The 26,354-nt window shown below is 46.3% G+C and overlaps 1 protein-coding gene across 1 annotated transcript in view; it reads left to right on the plus strand.

Annotated features, from left to right (window-relative positions):
- Positions 1-23,875, plus strand: part of RNPS1 (RNA binding protein with serine rich domain 1) — a 170,817-nt gene extending 146,942 nt beyond the window's left edge. Inside the window, exons 5-7 of the mRNA XM_086941298.1 lie at positions 2,379-2,532; positions 2,957-3,101; positions 22,422-23,875. Of these exons, the coding sequence (XP_086797424.1) occupies positions 2,379-2,532; positions 2,957-3,101; positions 22,422-22,527 (405 nt within the window). The 3' untranslated portion in view covers positions 22,528-23,875. The remainder of the gene's footprint in view (positions 1-2,378; positions 2,533-2,956; positions 3,102-22,421) is intronic.
- The last annotated feature ends 2,479 nt before the right edge of the window (positions 23,876-26,354 follow it).

Genomic DNA, 26,354 nt, shown 5'->3' on the forward strand with positions numbered 1-26,354 from the left:
AGACACTGCCAGGTGAGATGATGGGGGGAAGCAGGCCCAGCGATGCTGCAGTCTTATCGGTTCAGACGGTGGGGGTCAAACTGACAGACTGTTTGTGATTATGGGGCTGGCAGACATAGGAAACGATTGGGGACCTTACATTTAATTAAGTGTTGATTGTGTTACGAATCAGTGTACAAATTTTTTCGTAAACCTTGATTGTCATTGTGGGTATCAGAAAATGTGCGATTTTAGTGGATGGGTCACACTGTGGCATGCTGCTCTGAAGCTTGTCTCTATTTCATTAGTTTTATTTTTGAATCAACTGATCATTATACTGTAAGGTATCGGATCTCCTGGTTATATAAAAAGTGCTAATAAAGTTGGTTAAAAAAAAACGTATGGAACCAATTTAAGTGGAAATCCATTCGGACCTGGCATTTTTCCGACTGTAAAAAAACAAAAAAAACACCCAGTGCCGCAGAAACCTTATCTCTGGTGTCCATGTCACATTTTCTACCTTTACATCATCCCTAATCTTGACATTGGCAAATCTAAGTGGTTATATTCTTTTTGTTTTTAAAATATACATGCCTCTGTAGAGCTTGCCTGCTCCTTCTCATTGAGATTCCCTTTCAGGTGTATCTACTCCACTTCCAGATATGACTTTTTGCTTTGTCTTTCGATACCCAGATGCCTACTGTGATTACCATCAGTGATCTTAAAATGTCTGCCGGGTCCCTAGATCTTCATGTGATTATTCAACACCGGCTATATATTCTGTCAGATGCTGAACCCTGATGGGAATCCTGAAGCCTCTTAATATTTGAAATCGAAATCTGTCTATGATCAGAAATATGCTGCAATGTGCAGTGCTGATTACTTATTTAATATGCCCAATGCTTCCTCGAGTTGAAAGGAATTGGAACTCCCACAATTATTTTACATTGTGTAAACCGCACCACAAACTTAAAATCTAATTGCTGTACTGCTGCTGCCACATGGTTTAAACCCACTTGAAATTAAGTTTGAAATAAGCACTTCTCGGCGAACAGCACTGATGTAAAATGTAATTTTTGTTGTACTTGCTACATTTAAGAATCCTCGGAATTGAAATTGTTTTATTGGATGCCTCCATTTGTGCAAACAGTACTTTTGGCATGAGGTATAATTTGCAGTTCTGCCAGGACTACAACATCCTCCATCAGTGCCCTTCGTTCATTCTTCTTCGTGCTTCACTACACCCTCCCAGTCATCAGTTTGAAATCTGTGGCTCCTGGCCTAACTTCACAATACAATGTACAGCTGGTCGCAAAACCTCATTAGTGTGTGTTACCTTTCCCACCATGCCATAAAATGTATTTTGCTCTACTGCTAGTACTAAATTTAATCTGCTTAAGGTTCGCTTCAATTGAAATGTTACCATGATCAGCCCATGTTTTGAGCATGAACAGCTCCACAGGTTTGAAGGATAATCTGAGGTATTGCAGGGATTAACATGTATTCCATTGATGACCTTAGATAGACCCTGCTTTCTTGGGTGGGGCTGCTTCGTCTAAAACTTTTTGAAGACATTGGATGACCATAATAAACCACCCTCCTGTGTGGACTCTGGGTCCCAATCTTTGTTTTCCGTTGGCTGTTGAATGCAACCTCATTAATTAGGGCAAATTTGGAGTTATTCACTCATTCATTTGAAGATCGTCCTCCTAAGCGTTTCCTCCCTTCTCCAAAGATGTTACAAATCTCCTTGTCTAGAAGAGAATAGATTTGTGGTTCATGGACTCCAGCAGCCTTTTCCTTGGAATAACATTGGAGTTTGTCATGATGGTTTTATCTGGTTTTGAGGACTACCTCTTTTACCTGCCAGAGATGCTTTATAAAACTCTCAAAAGTTGAGATATGAGTGAGACTGGACCTATCAGTTAGTGATTTTTGTTCTGGTACTCCTAAGACCCTCACCCCCCTTTCCTTCAACGGCAAACCCACATTTTCTCCCCTGATGGAGCAGCCATTGCACTGCCTCTAGAGTGTGTAGTATGGATGAACTTTAGGGTTCAGAGGTGTAGGCATACAGATTTATTTAAGTATTTTTGTATTGGGCAGCTATGATCTTTACTTATGCCTGTTGAGCTGAGCATCCCAGAAATCTGGCAGAAGAGAAATTAAACAAAAGCCAAGATATTGCTTTTGGGAAACAAAAAGCAAATAAATGCAGATATAATTAGGATGCGAGATACGAAAGGTATTCTTTTATAACCATTGTAAATTCACTATTCAAAGAAAGAATGGAGTCTTATGTATTGCCTTAGAATCTGCACTGTCCAGCTTTAGTAGTTGATATATTTGTATCTATGTTTAGTTTTAGTAAATTAAAACCTTACCTTTTCCATTTGCAGGATCACATTCTGGAAATCTTTGCTACCTATGGAAAGATTAAGATGATTGACATGCCAGTAGATCGGTTGCATCCTCACCTTTCAAAGGGTCATGCCTATGTTGAGTTTGAGGTCCCAGATGAGGCAGAGAAAGCTGTGAAGCACATGGATGGAGGTAAAGGAGTGTTGGAACTAGAATTCATTCACAGATACCCGATTTGCTAGTCAGGTTATGGCACACTGTAATGCTCTCCTCAGGTGTCTGCTCCTTGGCCTCCTACACTTGTCCCTAGTTCCTTGCTGACTTTCAGGTCTGTGAAGGTCACAAGAGAACTAAAATACTATGGCCTTCTTGCTTTGTGATATTGAAGTACAGAAATGGGAAGCTTGCATCAACCTGGGAGTCTTCATCCACCATTGAACACCAGTTGTTTTCACCTCTCTGCTAGTGTTCTTTTGAGGGCAACAATAATTGTGCTTTTCCTACATGCACATTTCAGGCTTTCGTGCATTTCTTGGGTTTTATTGGAGTCTTGCATTGAGGCCTGATTTAGGCGATGAAGGTAAGTTACTTAATGTTTTTTCCTTGATTGTTTCAGGTCAAATAGATGGTCAGGAGATAACCGCTTCAGGAGTGTTGAATCCCTGGCCAAGGCCAGGAATAAGGCGCTTTTCCCCTCCAAGGAGGATGCTACCACCACCACCCATGTGGCGTCGGACACCCCCACGCATGAGGAGAAGGAGGTAATACTTTAAGGTTCTGTATAACAAAATTAATGCCATAGTGAAAAGTAGGTTGGATTAGAATGTAAAATGCCATTCAGAAAAATGTATGGTGTTCTATTGTCTTGGAAGACTTATTGGGAAAGGGGTGGCCTTGTCCCTAACTAACAATGATAGTAGATCTGCAGTCCTCCAAAGGTTGCTGTTCGGGACGACTATTAGGTGATGTCTGACCTCTGAAAGGCTGGAAGTGCATGGAAATGGGATTGCCAAAACAACGGACTGGAATATGAAATGGTAAGAATTGATAGGCTGACCAAGAGTGGAACGTGATTTATGTGATATACTGTGATAAGCATGGTCTTCGTGTGTCGATTATCAGGGAATGGAGAGTGGGGTCTTGGCCTCAATTGCAGAAGCAGGCTACCAGCGGTGAGTTCAGGATGGCTCCAGTACCCTTTGAGCAATGATAATGAGTCTGCTTTTGTCAAACATCTGGAGAAAGTTGCAGGATTGATCCTGATTGCGTCAGAGTGGGCTAGGAGAGAGGGCTATGCTGGAATTTGGCTACCTCTGCCTGTTTTACACCAATTGAACTTGCTCTAGCAGCAGGATGGTCAGGAGTCCTCCTCCTAAATCCAGAAACACTGCAGCTGCAAGCAAGGACATTCAACGGTGTCAACTATAGTCCTTTTTGCTTCTGGCAACGTTGCAGATGTCCTTTTGGTAGCCAAACAAAACAATGAAATCCATCTACCTGAGCTACTGAATCAGATCTGTTCAGTGGTGCGAGTCAGACGGCTTGGATTCCTTTAAACCAGTGATACTCAAAGATGCAGGCCCTTAGTCAACAGCAGCACTGGGCTGCTGGTTACTCGACTCTGCACTAACGTTAAAAAATGTATTTAAAGGTTTTTTAAGTTAAAGAAAATAAGTAACAAGGGTGTCCTGCACAGCTTAAATTTAGACACTCCTTTAAAAAAATATATAATCTTGCAGCAAAAGGGTAAAAATATGATAGTTCAAAATTAAGTGTGTATCATTTCATTACATAAACTTTAGTCGACAGTTAAGTCATAAAAGCATTCGTAAAACATACATAAAATCCAGTTTTTCTATATAAAATCCAATAAAACAATTCAATAAATATCTAAGAATAGATTAAACTACTTTAGACTAATGCCGAATATCAATTATTTAAATTTCATAAAATCTAAAATCATAAAACAAAGTCCATCATTCATTTTTTTTTTAACAGAACAGGGGGTATTGTACATAGGTTATATAAAATGAATAAGCCCACATATTTGCACCTGGTCAACAGTAACAATTAATTAATAATCATAGCCCTGCCGCAACAAGATGCATACGGATTACCCAAGCCCATTTCAAGAATTTAGCCATAGCTATGGCAATTAAAGGGCTGGGGTCAGTACATAAAATTCTTAAGGCCTCTGCATGCCTACGTATGCCAATTGCTCTGCAAATAGGCTTAACCCACAAGGCTCTAGGTGCGGAGTATAAGGGACAAAAGAAGAGGAGATGGCTTATTGTCACTCGTTCTTCCCCGCACTTAGGGCATTTATCCTTTCCGTTTTCCCCTGCCCATTTAGCTGTAAAACACCTAACTGGAAGGGAGCCTACTCTAAATTGGAAGTAGAGTTTGCGATCCTGATTTTTTTTCAATAGCATCCCAGTATATTTCCAGTTTCGGTTGGGCCTTAAATTCTAGGAAACGGCCTGTTAAGTGTGAGGAAGAACCCCTTATACATGCTTCAGCATTTACCATCTTCCAATAACTTTCTTTCAGAATTTTCTTGGAAGGGAATGCAACATTTATCGGGTCGTCCCATAGTTCTCTCAATCCCAACCTAGATAGTAGGGACCAAATGGACTTCAGCCAATGAATTTTTTGGCCGCCATCTTTAATCATAATCTACCTTAGTCCCTGTGCATAATGTTGGAGTTCCTCTGTAGCCCAAAGTCGTCGCCAATACAACAAGGGCCGTAGAGAGGCAAGGTCCTGGACCGATTTTTTTCCAAGATCCCACATTAGAGGTGTTAGAGGCGTACTTATAGGGACGCTAGTTGCTTTACGCAAAAATTCATTTTCTGCTAGAGTCAAATTTCTCAAATTCTGAAATCAATTAAGTGTGTATCATTTACATGCAGAACCATTTCACCTTACTACATTAGATTATGTAAGTGCATTAAGAGCACTTCCCATCCGGACAACAATGCCAATAGTGAACTAAGCGGAAAGTCAGTTATGTGGGCTCTTTGGGTAATAGCAACAAACAATGTCTAGGGGTCGGAAAAAGAAAAAGAAACTGACACTCAACTATGAGAGCCATCCAAGGCACAACCATTAATAGAGTGGAAAAAACCCAAAACATGTATATACGTGTAACTAAAATAAGTGGGCAAATCTCAAGGGTATGGGAAAAATATTCCCATCAGTTACCATTCTGTACCGCCCTTTTACATCATGTGGGTTCTCCTTACCCAGGAGAAACTGTCCACAGCCTACAGATGTTGTTGTGGCTGGAACGTAAACATTAAGTAGTATATGAAGGGATGGGAGGTGCAAGCAAATATAGTGTGAGTGGTAACTAAATAGCAGTGCAAAGTGAATGTGAAAATTAAAAATTGGATAGAGCTGAGTAGAAGACTAGTTTTAATAATTTCTCTGTTCGCCCAAATCTAAAAAGTGAATAACAAACTAACAGATTTAACATTATATCTGTTTGCAATAGGGTTCGACATGTTTCAGCATTAGTGGTAATTGTACCATTGCTTTCTTCAGGACCAGGATGGTTGCTACTGCTTTATAGTGGAAATAAAAAATATGAAGTATATCACCTGTGAATTCCAGGTTCTTCTAGAATACTTAATCCACCACAATACCATTAGTTGTGGGTATATCGCATCACCCCACCTGGCTGCAGCTCAGGTTAGAGGAGCACCGCTCTTTCAGTCGGTGTCTGCCAGAGTCCTTCTGCGCAGTCTGGGGAGGACAGGTGTTCACAGGTGATATAATTCATATTTTTTATTTCCACTATAAAGCAGTAGCAACCATCCTGGTCCTGAAGAAAGCAATGGTACAATTACCACTAATGCTGAAACATGTCGACCCCTATTGTGAACAGATATAATGTTAAATCTGTTAGTTTGTTATTCACTTTATAGATTTGGGCGAAATTGAGAAATTATTAAAACTTGTCTTCTACTCAGCTCTATCCAATTTTAAATTTCGACATATACTTTGGACTGCTATTTAGTTACCACTCACACTATATTTGCTTGCACCTCCCATCCCTGCATATACTACTTAATGGTTACGTTCCAGCCACAACAACATCTGTAGGCTGTGGACAGTTTCTCTTGGGTAAGGAGAACCCACATGATGTAAAAGGGCGGTACAGAATGGTAACTGATGGGAATATTTTTCCCATACTCTTGAGATTTGCCCACTTATTTTAGTTACACGTATATACACGTTTTGGGTTTTTTCCACTCTATTAATAGTTGTGCCTTGGATGGCTCTCATAGTTGAGTGTCAGTTTATTTTTCCGACCCCTAGACATTGTTTGCTGCTATTACTATTGGTTGGGGCATGTGTCTAGCTCTTGGTCGTTAATCTTGCCCCAAGACCCTCCTTCTAATTGTTGTTTTTTGTAAGTTCTTTGGTTAGCCATTGTTTATATTGTACATGAATAACATGGTTTATTAAATTAACACCTTGGCTGCTAGTCATTCTTCCCCTGTGCTGGGCCATAATGGAAATGGGTGGCTTGATGACAAGCTCAGCTCGTCATGAGCACAGCTCCTCTGTGCCTCATGACGAGCTGAGCTCGTCATGAGCACGGAAGGGGTTAAACACAGGAGAAGGTTTTGTACAGCGAGCATCCTGAGGTCATGTATTGCGAGATCCCCATACAAGATAATTAAAAAGGAGAAAATGGGAAATAAAACAATTGTCTAAGATCACACAATTTAGTTGAGTGTAGAAGCCGGAGTTAATCAAACGTTTTTGGTTTCACTGTACAATTCAGACACTAGGTGTATATGCTTCATTTCCTATTCACCCACCTTTCTGCCAATCCCCCTCTCCAACCACTGACCTTAACCCTGTTGAATTCAATGCGGCACTCCGTCACATCACACGCTTTTTGGGCCCTAGGAAAATGTTTGTCAGTACCCTTGCATTTTAAACCATGCTTTTCTGACATCCTGTTGTTCATAGTCCCTTGCATAGCAGGGCCTGTTGCTACGTTTAAGTGAAATAGGGCCCGCCCTATTTCACTTCATTTGTCTAATAAAGACAGCATTTGGGGTGCCAATAACTTTTGCCTGTATGATCCGAGAATTCCTGGCTCTTTCAGTTTGTCCTCTTGACGGTGGTCTACTTGGGTAACTTGGGACCAGATGCACCACCATTCCGTTTTGCGGGTCACAAATTGCATGGGTTTATTTATTTATTGTGACTTGCAAAACGGAATATACTAATGTGTCTCAGACACATTTAGTGATTTCCAATGGGGTCACAAATGACCTGCCTCTCAATATTCATGAGGCAGGTCGCAATTTGCGACCCATTGGGAATGGGCTACAATCAAAGGGATGATGGCCTGCTCTGGACAGCAGACCACCATGTCTGTGTTCATGTTTTAAATAAAACATTTTTTTCTTCTTCAAATGCAGACCGTTTTCCTTAAAGGAAAACGGTATGTGTTTAAAAGAAAAAAATGAAGTTTTGTTTTCATTTTTTTCATGGGCAGGCAGTGGTCTGTGGGACCACTGCCTGCTCCTAAAAATATTTTTTCTGCCAGACACAAAGGGAAGGGGTTCTTAGGGTACCCCCTTCCCGTTGGCGACTGGCTTACCACCACCAATTTGTAATTGGTGGTAAATGCAATTGTTTTGAACCGCATTCGCAGGTGCAGAGTGCCAATACTGTGTCAGGTGCCCAATGCAATTAAATGGGGAAGATCGGTCTTGAAGAAAGGCTCAGGCTAGGAGTCTGAGCGAAGAAAACCCACAGCTGCCCAGGTCAGTAGAGATGCTAGGGGATGTAGCGACAGTCAGTCAAGATCCCTAAAGTCCTAAGGGCTTTGAGTGCAGAGGTGTCCTTTGGCGTCAGGAAACAGCTTATTGGGCAGGTCACGGTTCGGGGCTAGTTTTTAAGTTGAGGCTGTAGGTGTTGAGGTGGATTCTGGCAGGGGTCAACCCATGGTGGACTCTTGCTCAGTAGCTCTGGGGAACCTTCACAGGACCGGTGGACCACTTGGACTCGGGCGTCTGTTGCAGAAGTGGGTCAGGCGGTGGTTTCGCAGTTCAGCAGGGCAAGGTTCTTTGGAGTTGGATTCTTCTGGACAGATCCGCTGTCCACAGGAGAGTAGGAGTCTTTTTTTAAAGACAGGCAATCCTCCCCAGTTCTGGAGGTCGCTGGGCTGCGGAACTAGTCAATCTTCTTCAGCAGGATCTTTTAGGGCTTCAGACAGGCTGGTAGGGCTGGAGCCAAGTCAGTGGGCGTCTTCAGTGCTGCACAGCTCTTCTTTATCTTCTTCTTCGTAGGTCGTCGCAATCTAATTTCAGGGTCTGTGGGAGCCACCTAAATATTAGATTTTGGGGCATAATGGAAGTAACAGGCAGGGACCGATAGGTCTCTCACCTGGGGTGTCGACACCCACTATTAACCCCTTCAGTGCTGCGCGAATTCCGCTGCGGTGCTGAAGGTCTAAAGAACCCATGGACTCATGACGGAACAGTTCCGTCATGAGCACAGGCCAACCGACGCTCATGACGGAACCGTTCCGTCATGAGCACCGAAGGGGTTAAGCCATACTCCTCTGGGAGGGGGGCATAGCCCTAGCCCTGATTGTAAACGTCCCACCATCCTCAGATGGTGGGCACTGAAAAATGTGCTTCACTTTGCCTCCTGCACTTGAAGGGTGGAGGAGTTGGCGAAGGGGAACACACATCCCACTCTCGTAGGTTTATTCCGGCAGAGACTTCCTGCCCAAAACTGGGGGCTGCCATCTGCTGCTAGCAGCAGAGGCTGGGGTCGCATTACGAAGGCGGCAAGGCCTTTTAAAGCTTCCCTCTCGAGCACTGTGCTCATCCTGGGGAAGGTGGTGTGACCCCACCGCACAGGATGTGCTTTAATTCTGGCCACAGAGAGCAAGGGCTCTCGACACAGGGGTCCATAAACATGTCTGGTGCTGGCAGACTGTCTAAAGCCAGTCAGAGACCACACCAGGGGTGGTAGGGTTTCAGGGGTCACCTCTGGAGTGCCCTCTGGGTACATGTTTCAATAAAACCCAACCTGGCATCAGTGTAGGCTTATTGAGATGAGTTGTTTGGTACCAGTCACACCTGGGTTCAGTATAGCCATCATGGTGCTGGGAAACTCGAGTTGTCGCGTTTCCAGTCCATGTACTCTCTATGGCGTCACTGGCATTTACAATATTAAGAATAGACGTAAATATTGTAGGAGCATAGCGACTCGTGCAGATATGCCCGCACCTGAGATATGGTGCACCCTTCCTTGGGGCTTACCTATGCCTTCGGCAGTGCTATGAGGTATGGCCCACAGGCACTGTTCCGTGTCGACTTTGTTGTTTTTCAGTTTGTATGGCTGTGGTGAGGGGTCCCTAAGGGGACGCTCTTCAGTTTGAATGCCCTAGATACCATGGTGTTCGAGGCATGTGGGCTGCTGAATTCATATCTGTGCATAGATCGCCGCCTAGTGTTGGGTCCGGATGATTGCACATTGTTGTCCTGGAAGAGTCTTCGAAGTATCACGAGATAGGTGGCTCCTCCCCTGGACTACAGTGCGCATGGGCATCGACTCCATCCTCAGATAGTTTTTTTCCGCCATTGGGTTCGGATGCCTTTAAATTCCCTCTTGTTGGAATCGATAGAAAACTTTCTTAAGACCAAAAGGTCTTTAGTCTCTTACGTCGGTATAGTCTTGCGTTCGGTCTTAGTTCTTCCAGCTCTGTTCCGAGCCGGATTCTCTACACCCGCGTGCTCTCGGCGCGGAAGGCCCAGTCGACGCTCCAGACCTATCGACCGTCCATCATGGAACGAAGTCCATTCAAGAGATGTCCCGTCTGCAACTCGAAGTATCCCCACATCGACGTCCACCCGGTGTGCAACAAGTGTCTGTCGCAGGACCACGATGAAGACAAGTGTATGGCTTGTTCACGCTTCAGGTCCAAGAAGACGCTTAAGCTTCAACGAGCTGTGCGCCAGGAGGCCCAGCATGCTGCACCGGCGCCTGTGGACATCTTCGATGCAGGGGATGTCGAGGACGAATCTATCCAGGACATTTCTGAGTCGAACCCCGTGTCGGACGTCGACTACGACGCGGATGCAGAGATGTTCGAGGCCCAAGAAGTCGTCGACTAGGTAGGAGACGACGACGGGGCCCTCGGGGCCTTGGAGGATAGCTCGGATGAGGAGCTTCCTCAAACTGACTCTGGGGCCGTGCCAATTTATAAGGCTCAGGTCGAGGGATCGCCTTCGGGCCTTACCCAAGATCTCACTATGGGTTCTACAGCCCCGCCTTCGGGCTCGGCCACGGACATTGCTGTCGAGCCACTCCCTGGCAAAGCGAAACATACGGCCTCGACTCCAGATACTGCGCAGGTGCCGTCCTCGAAACCGAAAGTGCGCATCGCTTTGGTCGGCTCCAAGGCCTCAGAGACCTCGGCGCCGAAGAAGCCGAAGGTGGCTGTCGAGCCAAAGGCTCAAGTCAAGGGCGTCGAGACGAAGTCTGCCGCGCCGAAGACTAAAGTGAAGGTGGTCGCGCCGAGCGCGTTCGCGCCAAAGACGGTCGACGCCGGTAAAAGCCTCAGCGACCCGAAGAAGGCTGTCGGCGACCCGAAGAAAACTCTCGGTGACCCGAGGAAGCGGCTGGATGACCCGAAGGTTCTCGCGACTCCGCTTCAGCAGGACAAGGCCAAGCGCACCGCGCCCCGAGAGTCGACTCCAGGTGTGACCTCGAGGGATTCCATTGAACCGGCGCGCCCATCCGCCGCGTTCACCAGGAAGGTGACGGACTCCCTGCAGTGCATCAGGGACGGGACCGCGTCAGTCGGTCCGAAGGATCCTCCGCCTACGAAACCTGTGGAGAAACCACTTAAGGCGTCCACGCCCATCCATTTCACGTTGCCACCGAAGACGGCGCCAAAGGCTTTCGCTCCTAAGGCAGTCGCCGGCGTGCCCGAAAAGGTCTCCTCGGCGCCGAAGGCGTCAGCGGTGGTCCCCGGCCCGCGACCTCGACGGCCTTCAGTGGACGAGCATCAGGAACACTTCATCGATGCCAAAACGGGCAAGCTTTCCCTCCACAAGCAGAAAATCGCCCCAGAACGCCCAATGGAGTCTTACAAGATCCCTCTCAAGAAAAAGAAGGACTCTGCTTTCACTCCCGCCTTGGTGGAACCACTTTCCCCACAGGCTCATAATGTTTCGCCCACTTACTCGGATGTGGACGCTGGAGAGGGGGATGATGAGGATGAGTACAGTTATCCTGTCTACACAGACCCTGAGGATACCAACGAACCCTGGGCAGCCGGTGGTGACCCAGGGGATCCTCAATCAGGACAAGACCCTCAACTTTTTTCTGCGAAAACGTCCCCTACAGAAGACTCTGCAGCTTTCAATGCCCTCATTGAGGGGGCAGCTAACAATCACAACGTCCAGCTCCATGCTGACCATGTGGATGTCTATTTCCTTTTTGATACCTTCTCAGTATCAGAAAAAACTGTTAAGACTCTGCCTATGCTGAAAGGTGTTTTAAAGCATGCTGCTGAGATCTTTAAAGAACCTACCAGGGCGAGGGTGATAAACCCTAGGATTGAGAAGAAATACAAGTCAGCGCCTACTGATCCTACCTACATCAAAGGACAGTTGCCTCTGGACTCCCTTGCTGTCTCGAATGCCCGGAAGAGGGCTAATTCTCAGACTACGGGTGATGCTCCTCCCCCAGACAAAGAATCCAAGGTCTTTGAGGCATCGGGGAAGAGGGTGGCAGCACAGGCAGCCAACATCTGGCGCATTTCTAACACACAAGCGCTTCTGGCGCGCTATGACAGGGCACACTACGACACACTGGAGACCCTGTTGCAGTACCTGCCTGATGAATACAAGGAGGCGGCTGAGATGCTGATTCAGGAAGGGAAGCTAATCTCTAACGCTTCAATTAAGTGCACTCTGGACGCAGCTGATACCGCTGCCAGAGCTACAAACACTAGTGTTATGCTACGGCGACATGCCTGGCTGAGAATCTTTGGATTTAAGCCAGAAATCCAAACCACCATCCTTAACCAAACAGTCAACCCAGATCACCTGTTTGGCCCGAAGGTTGACACCACCCTAGAAAAGATAAAATGAACACGGAAACTGCGAAATCCATGGGTGCCTTACAGTCCCAGCAGTTTCGGGGTGGGTCTTTTCGTCGCTCAAGCACTAGGGGAGTTTCCAGGGGCCTGCTCTCCCAGTCCACGCAGTACTACAAGGGCAACACTCAGTCCACATACACCAACACGAGTCGAGGTGGATATCGTGGTAACAGCGCCAAGGGCAGAGGTCGGGGAAACAACAGCTCCAGATCCTCTGCCACCAGCAAACAGTGACGCCTTGTCACTGCCCCCCGACCATACAACACCGGTTGGGGGGGAGACTCCAGCAGTTCCTGCCCGTCTGGAAGTCCATCACTGTGAGAAGGTGGCCTGATATGCAGTGCTCACTATTCTAGTGAACACTATGTATCAGTCCAGCAACCCTTATTGATGATTGGTTGTAAGTCAACCTTATAGACCAGCTATCCTAGTAGCGTGGATACGAGCAGTCTAAGGCTAAAGACTCGAGAGGGCGTGTTAAGCCAGCTGTTTACCACACATATACCCCTTGAATACCAAGTGAAAGGACACCACACAAGTGTTATGAAAATAAACAGTTATTTATTTAAAGATCACAACAGCCCTGTACTCTTTATGAGGACAGGGTACTAAGCACAAACCAAAACTCTTACAAAAATACTTAAGTTAGCACAGTATATACAAATGCCCGAGGGGCACGGAAAACCATATACTCTGAAAGTGGAATGCGAAATTCCTAGCAGGTAAGTACAGTACTAATAGCTTTTGGAATCGCTAGGACTTGACTAGGGAATCGTTAGATTACTTCTAGGAGGCCTAGGGGACTCGGGTGCAGTGTGTGCACTCTCACGCGAGATGCGGGACAAAAGTCTATGGTAGCTAGGATTTAGAAAGTTAGTGTTCTCGGGCGGACCCGACCTGGTAGGGAGAAAACGAAAGTAGATTCTGACCCTTGGATAGTGAGGCTATGCTGGGGCACCGAAATGCCGAAGTTACCTAGCCCAGGGGCTGCAGCTGCATAGGTCTGAAAAGACGTCGGGAATCCTCGTAGACGGACCAGGAGCCGGAAGAAAAGATGCTGGCCGGTGACCAGTGAAGAAAGTTCAGTTGGATCCAAGCCTGGATCTCGAAGATAGATGACACCTGAAAGCAGAGGGGACCAAGTTCGAGACTACTAGCCAGTAGTCAGGGGGCACCAGGAGGGCACCGGATGGTAGCCACCTCGACAAGGTGAGTGGGTGACGCTTGACTCGAAGATCTCACGGACCAGGAGGCGTTGTCGGCGACCAGGATGGAGGATCGAGCTGTCCCACGAAGATGGAAGCTGTCGGCGTCGCTGGACCCAGGATTGGGCAACAAAGCCTTGGCAAATTCAAGCCCACGCGGTGGACCTAAAATGGCGTCTGGAGTGGACCAGGAGGGTCCGGGGTGCCTCTCTTGAAAAAGGAAGCAAGGGCCAGCCTGGAGCAACCAGACCAGCAGTCGTGAAGTCGTTGGGCGTCGTTCAGAAGGCCACAAGCCAGCCGGCTAGTAGCCAAACAACGCGGTGCACAGCAAACAGCAGAAGGGCCCCACGCCGATCGTGGAGATGCAGGGAGGCTGATCTTGGGTGCTGGAGCTGCGCAGGGTCGGGGCTTCTCGGACCCCAAAGCACTCACCAGTGGAGGACACGGTGGGCTTGCAGTAAAGATGTCGTGCAGTCTTGGCGATCGTCGGTCCCTTGAGGTCTCGTCGCACTCACGGTTCTCAGCTTGGCTGTAGAGGTGAGTAGAGGTCAGAGGTGCCAGGGAAGCCGGGTCTCGTCGAGCTGGGTCGTCGGATTCGTGATGAAGGACTTGCAGCAGACCGCAGTGTTCTTTAGGATGGTGCCCGCTTGATGCAGGGTGACTACTCCTTAGCCACAAGGGAGAATCTTGAAGAAGAAATCGTGAAGTCCTTTCGAAGAAAGTGGTATCTTGATTCCAAAGATGATCTAATTTGAACAGGGGGCCCGCTCCTATCTTTATACTAAAAAAGGGGGCTGACCCGGTGACTAGGTCCTGCCTATGGGTGGGACCAGGAGGGGGGTGGTTACACCCCTCTCCCCTGCCGGACTTCCCCAGGCCAGGGGCTGGTGTGCCCCTGGAACTGGTTCTGACTGGCCTATGCGTAGTGAGCACCGGGGTGCCACTCAGCAGTCACCTTCCTGAAAAGCCCTGCCTACCCAGGATACACAAAACCATGTCTGGGACGGTGCTAGCACCGCCCCTGACAGGAAACCCTTTGTCCAGGCTCCCCTCACTGGGAGGACTCCCAGCTGCAGGGGGTCAGACTCGTGTCTGTGGTGGCAGCATCCATTTTGTGGAGCTGAGGCTTCAGTTAACTTTAACCGGGGTTCACAGTTACATACATGTCGTGTCCCTCTAGAAGGGTGGAATGCTAACCCCGTCGCCAGAATTGGCGAGGGGTTAGTATTCCAATTCGTATGACACCTTACTCGACATGTTTTGATAAAGCAATACCAAAGATAGCATTTAACCGCGAGGATTATAATGCACTTAAGAGTATATGGTATGCGATATCATGGAACAGCTATTAGGACTTGATTCCGCAAGCTGCAGACAGGCTCAGCTCATGCCAGAGCACCATCTCACACGATTCCAAGCACTCTGCCTTCAGGATTGTCAAGGCCTGCCATAGGAGTGACTGATAGGAATCTGTGTGTCCATTTTAGGGTTAGGTATAGGTATACTACACCTACAGCAAAGGGTGATTACACGACTTTGCCCCAGCTGTCATGCAGCCAGTTGTGTCAAATTTAGGAGGCCAGCCAGGGGTGGCATAATACATGCTGCAGCCCCTGGCAGCCCTGGGTACACCTATGCCCTGAGTTACAGGGTCTGATAAGGTGGCCCAGTACCAATTGGTAGATGCACCTAGGGTACATGAGGTAATTTAGAAAGAGAACAGCCAGGCTGTGGGTCTGATTGGCAGGCCCACAGCCAGAGAAAGTCGTAAACCAGTGAAACAAAAGCAAAAAATCTGGGTGATCATAGGATTGCAGACCCTACTCTCCTACAATCACCACAGACAGGTGGGTCAGGAAACTTATCCAATACGGTTATTGTCTGGAGTTAACATCCACTCCACCCAACATGCCCCCAAGAAACCGTCCTATGTCGGCCGAGCATTTGCACTTATTGCAGCAGGAAGTCGCCGTTATGCTGCAAAAAGGAGCAATAGAGCTCGTTCCTATGCAAGAAAGAGGCACAGGGGTGTACTCCCTGTACTTCTTAATACCAAAGAAGGACGGGTCCCTCAGGCCCATTCTGGACCTCAGGCCACTCAACCATTACATCCTGTCGGAGCACTACCATATGCTGACACTGCAGCAAGTGCTCCCGTTGCTCAGTCAGGGGGATTTTCTCGCAACTTTAGACCTAAAGGATGCGTACTTTCACATTCCACTGCACCCTTCACACAGGAAATACCTCCGGTTCACCATACAAAACCAGCACTACCAGTTCAAGGTTTTGCCTTTCGGTGTCACCACGGCACCCAGGGTGTTCACAAAGTGCCTTGCGACAGTGGCGGCGCATCTCAGGAGACGGAACATCCACGTCTACCCTTATCTGGACGACTGGCTCATCCAGGCAAAGTCAGCCCAGCAGCGTGCCGCCCACATGTCCCACACCATTCACCTCCTGCACGATCTGGGATTCTCACTGAATTACCCAAAATCCCACCTCCAACCCGCCCACATACGGCAGTATCTGGGTGCGACCATAGACACTCTGGCAGCCACAGCACAGCCAAATTCAGTGAGGGTCAGCAGCATCCAATCGCTGATACAGAAGTTCAGACCTCAACACTCGCTTCCAGCAAGAGTGTTCATGCAGTTGATAGGCATGATGGCCTCCGGCATTTCCATAGTCCCGCACACGAGACTACATATGCGCCCGCTTCAGGAGTGCTTAGCACGTCAGTGGACCCAGGCTCACGGGCAGTTGAAAGACCTAGTGTCGGTGAGCGGTCGGGCATACAACTCTCTGCATTGGTGGAATCCACGAAACCTTTGCAAGGGCCGACCGTTCCAAGAGCCTGTGCCACAGATCATCCTGACAACGGACGCCTCTCTCCAGGGATGGGGAGCTCATGTACTCCATTACACAGTGCAGGGACTATGGACGCAACAGCAACGGAAGATGCACATCAATGTTCTCGAACTGATGGCAATCTTCATGGCACTCAAAGCCTTCAAAGTACAACTGTGCAACAAGGTCGTGTTGATCCGGACGGACAACATGACAGCCATGTACTACATTCAAAAGCAGGGAGGAACACACTCTCCGCAGCTGTCTCATCTGGCTCAGAGCATGTGGAAGTGGGCCATTCAGAGGAACATCTTCCTCATGGCAGAACACCTCCCGGGCAAGGACAATCAGATGGCAGATCTGCTCAGCATGCACAGCCACCAAATGCACGAGTGGGAGATACATCCATCAGTCCTCCACCCGTACTTCCAAAGGTGGTGTCATCCAGAGATCGACCTGTTCGCCACAAGGGAGAACGCAAAATGCCGAAGCTTCGCCGCCAGGTTCCCACAGTCGCAGGGCAATGCAATATGGATGAACTGGTCAGGCAAATTTGCGTACTCTTTTCCCCCAGCACCTCTGATACCGCTGGTGGCACGCAAGCTCAGGCAGCACTCGATGACTCTCATCCTGGTTGCTCCAACGTGGGCTCGCCAACCATGGTACACCACGTTTCTAGAACTGTCCGTGGTACCGCATCAGAGGCTACGTCTCACGCCCAGCCTTCTGACGAAGAGCCATGGCGACATTCAGCATCCAGATCCGCAACAGCTCAACCTGGCGATCTGACTCCTGAAGTCTTAGAGTTTGGCTACCTGCACTTGCCTTCTGACTGTATGGACATCATTCGGGAGGCAAGGAAGCCCACCACCAGAGCATGCTATGTGGCAAAATGGAAGCGGTTTGTCATTTATTGTGCAGACCACAACATTAACCCGCTAGATGCGTCTATTCAGAATATCATCTGTTACCTTTTCCATCTGTACACATGTAATCTGGCCTATGCTTCCATTCGCATACATCTATCTGCGATGGCCGCTTATCTACAGAACAGGCAGCACCTCTCACTCTTCAGAGTGCCTGCCATTAAGGCTTTTCTGGAAGGACTCAAACGAGTCATTCCTCCGCGGACTCCACCAGCTCCGGAGTGGAACCTCAATGTGGTCCTCACCCGGCTGATGTGTCCTCCCTTTGAACCACTGCATTCCTGCGAGATTCAATTCTTGACGTGGAAAGAGGCTTTCCTCATAGCGATTACGTCGCTACGGCGAGTTAGTGAACTGCGAGCCCTAACTATCCAAGAGCCATTTATTCAAATTCATTCTAACAGGGTAGTGCTTCGCACTAACCCTAAATTCCTTCCTAAGGTCGTGTCTCAATTCCATATCAACCAGACTATTGAATTGCCTGTTTTCTTCCAAAATCCTGAGTCATTGGCGGAGAGAACGCTCCACACCCTTGACGTCAAAAGGGCCCTGATGTATTACATCGATAGGACCAAGGATTTTAGGAAGACTAAGCAACTCTTTGTTGCCTTTGCACCACACCACAAAGGTAACCCCATTTCCAAGGCTGGTATTGCTAGGTGGATCGTTAAATGTATCCAGATCTGCTATCTGAAAGCCAAACATACTCTCACCATTCCACCAAGGGCCCACCCAACCAGAAAGTTGGGGGCCTCTATGGCATTCCTTGGAAATATTCCTTTGGAAGACATATGTAGAGCAGCCACATGGTCTACCACACACACATTTACAAAGCATTATTGTGTTGATGTGCACTCCAAACAGCAGGCATCTGTGGGGCAGGCTGTTCTTAAAACACTTTTCCAAACTGCTGCAGCTGGCACGGGCGGCCGCCGTTAATGGAGGGACTGCTATGTATTCTATGCACAGATATTAATTCAGCAGCCCACATGCCTCGAACCGAATATGCTACTTACCAGTATGCATCTGTTCTTGGCATGTAGGGCTGCTGACATTCATATCGCCCGCCCTCCTCCCTGGCGCCCGTAGCAGCTGCAGAATTCACACATACTTCTAGCATGGTCATCATTCACTTAGTTTCACTCCATCTTGGCCACAATGGCTAAAAACAATCTGAGGATGGAGTCGATGCCCATACGCACTGTAGTCCAGGGGAGGAGCCACCTATCTCGTGATACTTCGAAGACTCTTCCAGGACAACAATGTGCAATCATCCGGACCCAACACTAGGCGGCGATCTATGCACAGATATGAATGTCAGCAGCCCTACATGCCAAGAACAGATGCATACTGGTAAGTAGCATATTCGACCGTTTACTAGGGACTTGCATGGGGGGGGGGGGGGGGCTTGGGTTTAAGTGCCAATCGTTGGACAGTTTTAGGGAAGGAGCTCTGGCAAAGGGAACATTTTTGCAAGGACCCTGTGCACTTTTAATCAAAGCCAGGCAAAAGGTGAGGGGCTAACCATGTGAAAAGAGCCACTTTCTCACACCCCTTACACCTAGTGCCAAATGTTGCTAAGTTCAGAACCAGCTTAAAGGATACTATTGTATTCGGAATGCTGATTCTAGCCTTTGCTGCATCCCTTTTTGGGTGCTAGGCTTTATGCTGAACACCCCTAACGTGGAGGGAGGTGAGGTGCAGTGGCATTAGCCATGCCCAACATGCTCCATCATGTGTGGTCAAGAGCAGCACTTAGATGATGTTTGTTACGCAGTACAGCTGGATAGTTGTATGATTTTTAGGTTTTGTTGTGATTCGAGACGAAGCTGCGCCTGACTGCAGGAAAACTAACCGGGCTCTTATCAAGGAGGCCCTTGCTACTGAGCCAGTACAGAGGACAATCCTTTTGGCCTTCACCTCAACACCCGGATCACATTGGGCCACCAAAATAACTGTTAAGAAGCACTGCTCGCCATTATTCGTATATCTTCACGCTTGCCCTGACGAAGTTCAACAATTGAACGAAACGCATTGGCTGATGCTTTGCATCGACAATTTGGAATATAGATATATATTTTTGCAATGAAGACACTGATCAAGCTTCCTTATTGACAGTTTATTCACTTTTTAGTGCACCGCTCCAGTGTTTTTAAGATATTCAAGGGATAGGCTATGCCAGATAAAATAGGAGTGGAAGAGTGTTAGACCCGGCTTCCAGGGCACTCAGGGGTTACTGAGCTCCAATCGCATCAACTGGAGTGTTCCCCCACTGGTGTCTATAAAAACACAGTTCACATGAAAACACATAATTAGCATTGCATATTACAGACCATGTTTCACAGGGCTGCTCCCATTCGCTATAGACTTGATACCAATCTTTGGATTGAAAGGATATAGTTTAAGCATATCTTCTTGATCAGACCCATAAACCCCCCACCCAAAGCAATAGAAGTGCCCTCCTGTCGTGAGTGAGAACACTGCCCTAGTGGTGTCAGGGATCCTACCACTGGTGCCTGATGTCTTGGCACAGTTTACTGCAGTCCCACTAGTCAAGTAGCCACTGGCTAGCAGTAGGAGGGTAGTGGCTGGACAGAGTGCCAGTTCACCCTGATACCCCCAAAGATCACAAAAAAAGAAAGGTGGGGGCATGTTTCACCGGCCTCTATTCCCAGCTACTGCTTGTACAGGCTCCTACACGCAGGGGAGGAGCTTAGAGGGGATTTGATCTCCCCTTCAGGACTAGAATCAAGCTTCCCCCTCTCTGGCTCCCTTTAAGTGCTGCAAGCTTCCTTTCCACACCAGCTGCCTTGATATGCTGCACGCTTCCTTTCCACACCAACTCTATTGATGTGCTGTAAGCTTCATTTACACACCTTGGGAAGCTGTCTGCAATTTCCTTGTTCAAAAGCGCACGCTCCACAAGTCTCACAGAAGCAGCTGGTCTTCTCCCATGCTGCTGATGCCCTGAATTCCCATTTAACACTTGGCAGCAGACTCCCTCCGTCATAGAGAAAACTTCCTTAAGTTCCAGATGCAGTGAGCAGAGTCTTATCTCTTGCCTTTACACTGTGGTTCGAGACCTGGCTACATTCGGGCGGACCTGATGTTGGCTGCCTCTTCAGTCATAAAACCAGTTTTGAACAACAGCAGACCACTCAGGCCAGACTTTTATCACCTCTGATTGATAGGCTCATCCAATCAGAGGGTCTGCTACTTTTGCATCCTGAATACACCTCCAATCACAAACCATTCATGGCATGTTAAATGCATGGCAAAAGCATGCACAGATGACCTACAGTCTTCCATGGTACCAGCCTGTGCAATTCCCTAAAGAGGAATTTTAATTAACTCCAGACCAGGAGGAACTGACCAGTGGGGGAGGATCCTCTTAGTAGAGTTAGTGCAGCAAAACCCAAGTAAGAGCGGAGTGTCTACCCCAGCCCACCAGGCCTTTCCAAGAAAATGGGGAGCAGCACGGGGGAGCTGGGATGTCCAGCAGAACAGTTCACATTCCTCACACTGGCTCAACTCACCATTCTTCCCCTGTACACCCAAGGGCTCTCAAACACACGTCCGGTAGACAAAGGCAAGAGGACCACAGACATGGCAGACTGCACAGACTTGGTCAGGGGGGTGGCTATTGACTCATCCCTTCTGCCTATAGATTTATTGCTGCCACCACTGTCAGTCTACCACAGCCTGGGTAGAGAGGGCAGTAGCCACTCTCTGAAAAATAGGAGTGCACTAGTCATGCCCCCTCGACCTCCGAGCCAAGCTCTAGGTTCTCCATACATGTAAACAGGGAGACCCTCAGTGGACATGTATGATTGTCATGCTCACTAAGGTAGGGATGTAGAAACCATACAGTAGCTTTTGAGTGACTTGCCTGGAGATTAGCAGAAGGTGCAGGGGAAGCACTCTCTCCAGAGACATGCAGGAGACTTCCCATCCCAACAAAGGCGGATACAAGGTGCCCAGTTGCTGAAGGTGTGCATTACTTGAAGGGTGCAGATGTTAAGAGGGGATTGACTTTGCTGACCCGGTGTGATGTATGAGTTTCAGAGTAAATGATGCACCTTGCTGCATTGGTTTTATTTCATGCAAAAGATTAGAAATAAGGTTGATGCCACATTATTCTTGGAGTCTTCTGAGATTTGCACAAAAATAAAGAAATCCTTGTGTTAGAACTTTCAGTATTTTAGAAACTTCCCACTGTTGTCATGGGTATTCTAGGATTCTCCAACATGAGTACGTTTAAAAGATAGATGGATGGATGGATGGATAAAGTTAAGTACTTTGCACTTGTACTACATATAACTCACTTATGCCATCACTGGAGTGAAAATCCAGAACAGTAGATCTTCCCATTATAGTCTTAAGATTTTTGCAACCCCTTTATAGGCACAACTTCGACATTAAAGCTGGTCCGGAATAATTAAATTTTGTTGCAGTTCCCTATAGTACCTAATCTGTGCTATTAAAGTTGCCTCCCTTTCATTACTACTTGGCTAGAGATTAAATGCAAACCTGGTCATCAGCTGTATAGAAAAGAGCTCTTAGGCACGATCTGAAAAAGTACATGTACGCTGCATGTAAAGTGGGAGTAGAGTATGTAGTGTATAGAGTTTAGTGTCTGATCCCTTTTATGAATGATCTGTAGTGATGATAAGTAAAACTGTTGGAGTGGAAATCTGAGTTGGTGTCTGGTTGGTAGTAGGTCTGTCCTGAAAAGGAATTATAGCTGTGGGGGTAAGGAAATGTAAGTTAGGTAGCAAAGGTTTCATTTGATTTTAGAAGTATGATCAGTGCACCACTCGACTCTTTTAGAGACGCTGTGTGTTTCTTGCTGTAGATGCCACCGCTGAAAGCATTAGCCTTGAAATACACGATTAGTATGATGAGAGTTTGTTGCATTCCCGTTTCTTTACTGTCTTCTCTCTCAACCCACAGGACTCGGTCACCAAGGCGCAGGTCCCCGGTCCGCCGCCGGTCCCGATCTCGGTCTCCGGGACGAAGACGTCATCGCAGCCGCTCCAGTTCTAACTCCTCCCGATAAAGAAACCAGACAACTCACTTTTTTTTTTAATTAACTTAAATGCGACCCAAGAAGAATCTCTTAATTTTTGTAAAATGGGGTATGGAGACATGTGAAGTTGTGGGACTGTTAAAGTGCTGACCGTTGGCATCATTACTACTTCATTGCTGGTGTTTATTCCTTCTCTGGTTTCCAGGACCTGAAATCGTGCCCCGTTTCCAAGCATCTATGCTGGTGATTATCTTTCTTTAGTGAGGCGACAACTTGGGGATTCCAACATCTTGTTTTTGCCTCTGATGATGCTTCTCTTCCCTTTTTTCTGACATCACCAAATCAGAAGATTAACTTTTCTGCATGATGCCTAAGAAGTGGATTCAATGGGAAACCGCTTCATAAATATGCATTTACGTTGTTCTCCACTCCTTGTTTGTTGTTTTGATTGTATACATTATGTACAATCGATAACTAACAAGTGTTACAATACTGCAAACTAGGGGATCTTCATTTTGACTTAAGCTTTGCCATTATTTCATAAGGGCTTCCTACTTGGGACATCAAACTCCCATTAGATGTATATAAACATCCAGAGTTGCATACAATTTTTTGTTTAATCCTCTATATTGATGGGTTCAGAATTGTGATGATTTAATCTCCAAGTGTAAATGCCTGCATTAAACTTTAAACCCTTGGTAAATTGAATTGAGAAAGACACCCCCCCCCCCCTCATAATTTGCGGTGCCCTGAGTTCAGTGCTCTAAAATATTGCTCTTTCAAAAAATGTGCAGCAGGTCATTGAAATAGAGAGGAGTATAACTTTTGGAATAATTGTAAACCAGTTTTGAAACCTGGTGGTTTGTGGGGAGCGAAGCCCTTTCATCTTTTTGACTGAGCCACTTCTTGCTTCATGTATTAAGTTCTAGCATGAGTGAACAAATGTGAAGATAGGCATGGCAGTGCTAAGAAATTACAGCAAGACAACTGATATCTGATAAGAGTTGTTTAAAAAATGTGGTTATAAAAAAGTCCTTGGCAATAAATTTGAATCACAACTTCTCTGTGGCTTTGCTGAGGGAAACCATGCATTTGGTAATTTGGCTGCCTTGTCCTTTTTCTTTGTGCTATGTAATGGATTTTCCTAGCATAAAGAAAGCATAAAAAATTCTATTTTCAATATAAAACGTTATTATTTGAGTGGAGAAGCCGTGGCAGGCCTCCGTATTGCTTAACAGTCCAGTACCAGTTGTGTGTTGTACAATGGATACTGTCACATGATGTTTGTATATCATTGTTAAATTGTCTTCTGTTGTATTTTACATTGTTTGTAGGTACATTAAACAGACCATGCTCTCCTATATTTAAAAAAAACAAATTCTGTCTTTTATAAAATTATACCTTTTTTGCACAAACTTTCACATTATATTGCTTTGTTTTGGTCAGTTTCAGCTTGTCAGGTTTCCAGCAAATTGACTGGGGGTTATTTAAACATATTGTCAAATAGGTAAGTCTAGGTGACTGTTTTATGCTTTTTCTAGCTGTCTTTCTTCTCTGCATGTTAAAATAGAGCAACCTTTCTAGTAGCAAAATAATTGGGACAGACCTAAAATTGTGAACCCAAAATGTTGAGGGATTAGGAGTGTATAATTTCCCTTGATAGTTTGCATCAGTCTCACCTTCTTGTGTTACCCATTGATCAGTTCTTTTCTATCTTTTCACTCTGGAATTTTTGCCATGGTCACAAACTTCTTAACTGTCGAAGAGTGGGGTAGCAGGTCACAGCGCATCAAGCCTCTTCATTGCTGCTGTGCAGCTGCAGTTGGTTCAAGGCCTTTGTTGGCTAGCATAACCTGCCTAGTTAACTGGTTATAATGCCTATTGGCTGCTGTTCTCCAGAGCCATATCTCACTTGACATTTGATCTAATAGCTACTTGGAAAACTTTGTCAGTGCTGTATTATATGGATTGCCGAGCCTGACATTCTTTTTCTTTTCCCATGATATGGTTGCAGAGCATGACCTCACCCTCCATCTGTACCTAAATCTATGGGTTTGTCCCATATATTACTAATACTCTTGGCTGCTTCTATTTTAATTGTTGCAAGCTTGAGCATTCAAGGTATCTGCCTTGTTTCTCAGACTTTGATCTTTATGTTGTACCCATTTCACATAGGTCCCTCAATTTTTGGTGGTAACTATAGGACCTTTAGACTCATGGAAGTAATTGATCAGAAGGGAACATTAGGTGCTTGGTGAACGCCAATCCAGGTACTACAGACTCACTTGTCAACTAGCTTAAACTTGAAGATTCTTTTTGGGTCCTGAAGCGCCTTTCCTCTATTTAGAATGGAGTTCATGCTCATTTTACTCAGTGGCGACATTCAGCCAACCGTAAATTACCTCCCCAAAAGTGGAATCTCTCCTTTAATGTTTCTGGAACTATGGGTAAATGCAATGATGTCTTCAGTTCTCCCAGTTTGATTCCGTAAACACTCCCACCTCATGAGTGGTGAAAGAAGGGTGATTTACTCCCACGCACTTTCTCCCGTCTAGTTTGTCTTCCTCAAAATGAGATTTTCTGGACCTTAAAATTAACTGGCAGTGTTGGGCTGGTGGATTGCCAACACTGTTCACCTGAGAGTGGTTTGTGGGAGTGTCAATATTTCTTTTACCATAAGGGTGTTTAGCGAAGATAGTTTGGTCTTTGAGCTGGGTGGTGGACTAAATGGTCATCTTTCTGCCATTGACAAGGAGGCAGCCACTTTCGGTTATAAGTGATTTCATAAAAAACAATTTAATGGAAAATCATTATTGAGAAACCATTTAATCTAAACTGTTTAATGGAAATCTTCCAAATGAATGGCATTTACCTTTTTGTAGAAACCAATTCATAGACTGTCTTTTTGGTTGAAATTGCATTTTGAATACCTATTCTATCCATGTGAATGCAATGGTTGTAGGTCTTAATTTCAGATACAGTTTTATTGAAGATATTTATTTTATTGCTTTATTTAAGGGGACATTATTACATATTGATATCTTTTGCATTGTCAACAATTATTTCTGATTCTTCTAAATCGCTAACCTTCACAACCCCTAAATACCATCCAATCCGGACATCTCAGAACCCCTAAACACCCTCAATCCCTGCCCCCTAAAATCCGTCACCACATCTAAACTACACCGATCCCTGAAGCCTAAAAGCCCTTGTAACCCAATTATCCACCACCGCTTACCTATAAAATCACTAATTACCCCTAACTCCACCCATTCCTGAACCCTAAATCCCCTTTCTGCGTATAAACCCCACCCATCCTACCCCACCCTGTACAACAACTCAGCAGACCCAATCTCCACCCATCCCTGAACCCTAAAAAACTTGCTGCCCTTAAATTCCAGACCTCCCTTGACCCATAAAAATACCTCTTCACTCTAAACTACTCATCCCTAAACCCTAAAAACTGCTTCCCACATCTAAATTCCACCCGTTCCCCCGAATCCTCACCACCCTAAACGCCATCCCGTCTTGAACCCTAACAAATCTTTACCACCCCAACCGCTACCCATATTTAAACTGTTAAACCCCTCACTCGCCTAAACTCTGCCCATCCATGAACCCTAAAATCCATCAACACTTTTACCCTCCACCCATCCCTGAAACCTAAAAACACCTAAGCACCACTCATCCGTGAACCCTAAAAATCCCTCACCACCCTCCACTCATCTCTGAACCCTAAAAACCTCTTTCTTTGCCCTGACTCCAATTTTTCCTGACCACTAAAGAACCCTTGCCACCATAAACATTTTGCAGCGTGAATCTTTCTGGATTCACTTTGCTGTGCATTATTCTGCGGT

Source organism: Lissotriton vulgaris, chromosome 10 (genome assembly GCF_964263255.1).
Source record: "Lissotriton vulgaris chromosome 10, aLisVul1.2, whole genome shotgun sequence".
NCBI classification, from domain to species: Eukaryota; Metazoa; Chordata; class Amphibia; order Caudata; family Salamandridae; genus Lissotriton; species Lissotriton vulgaris.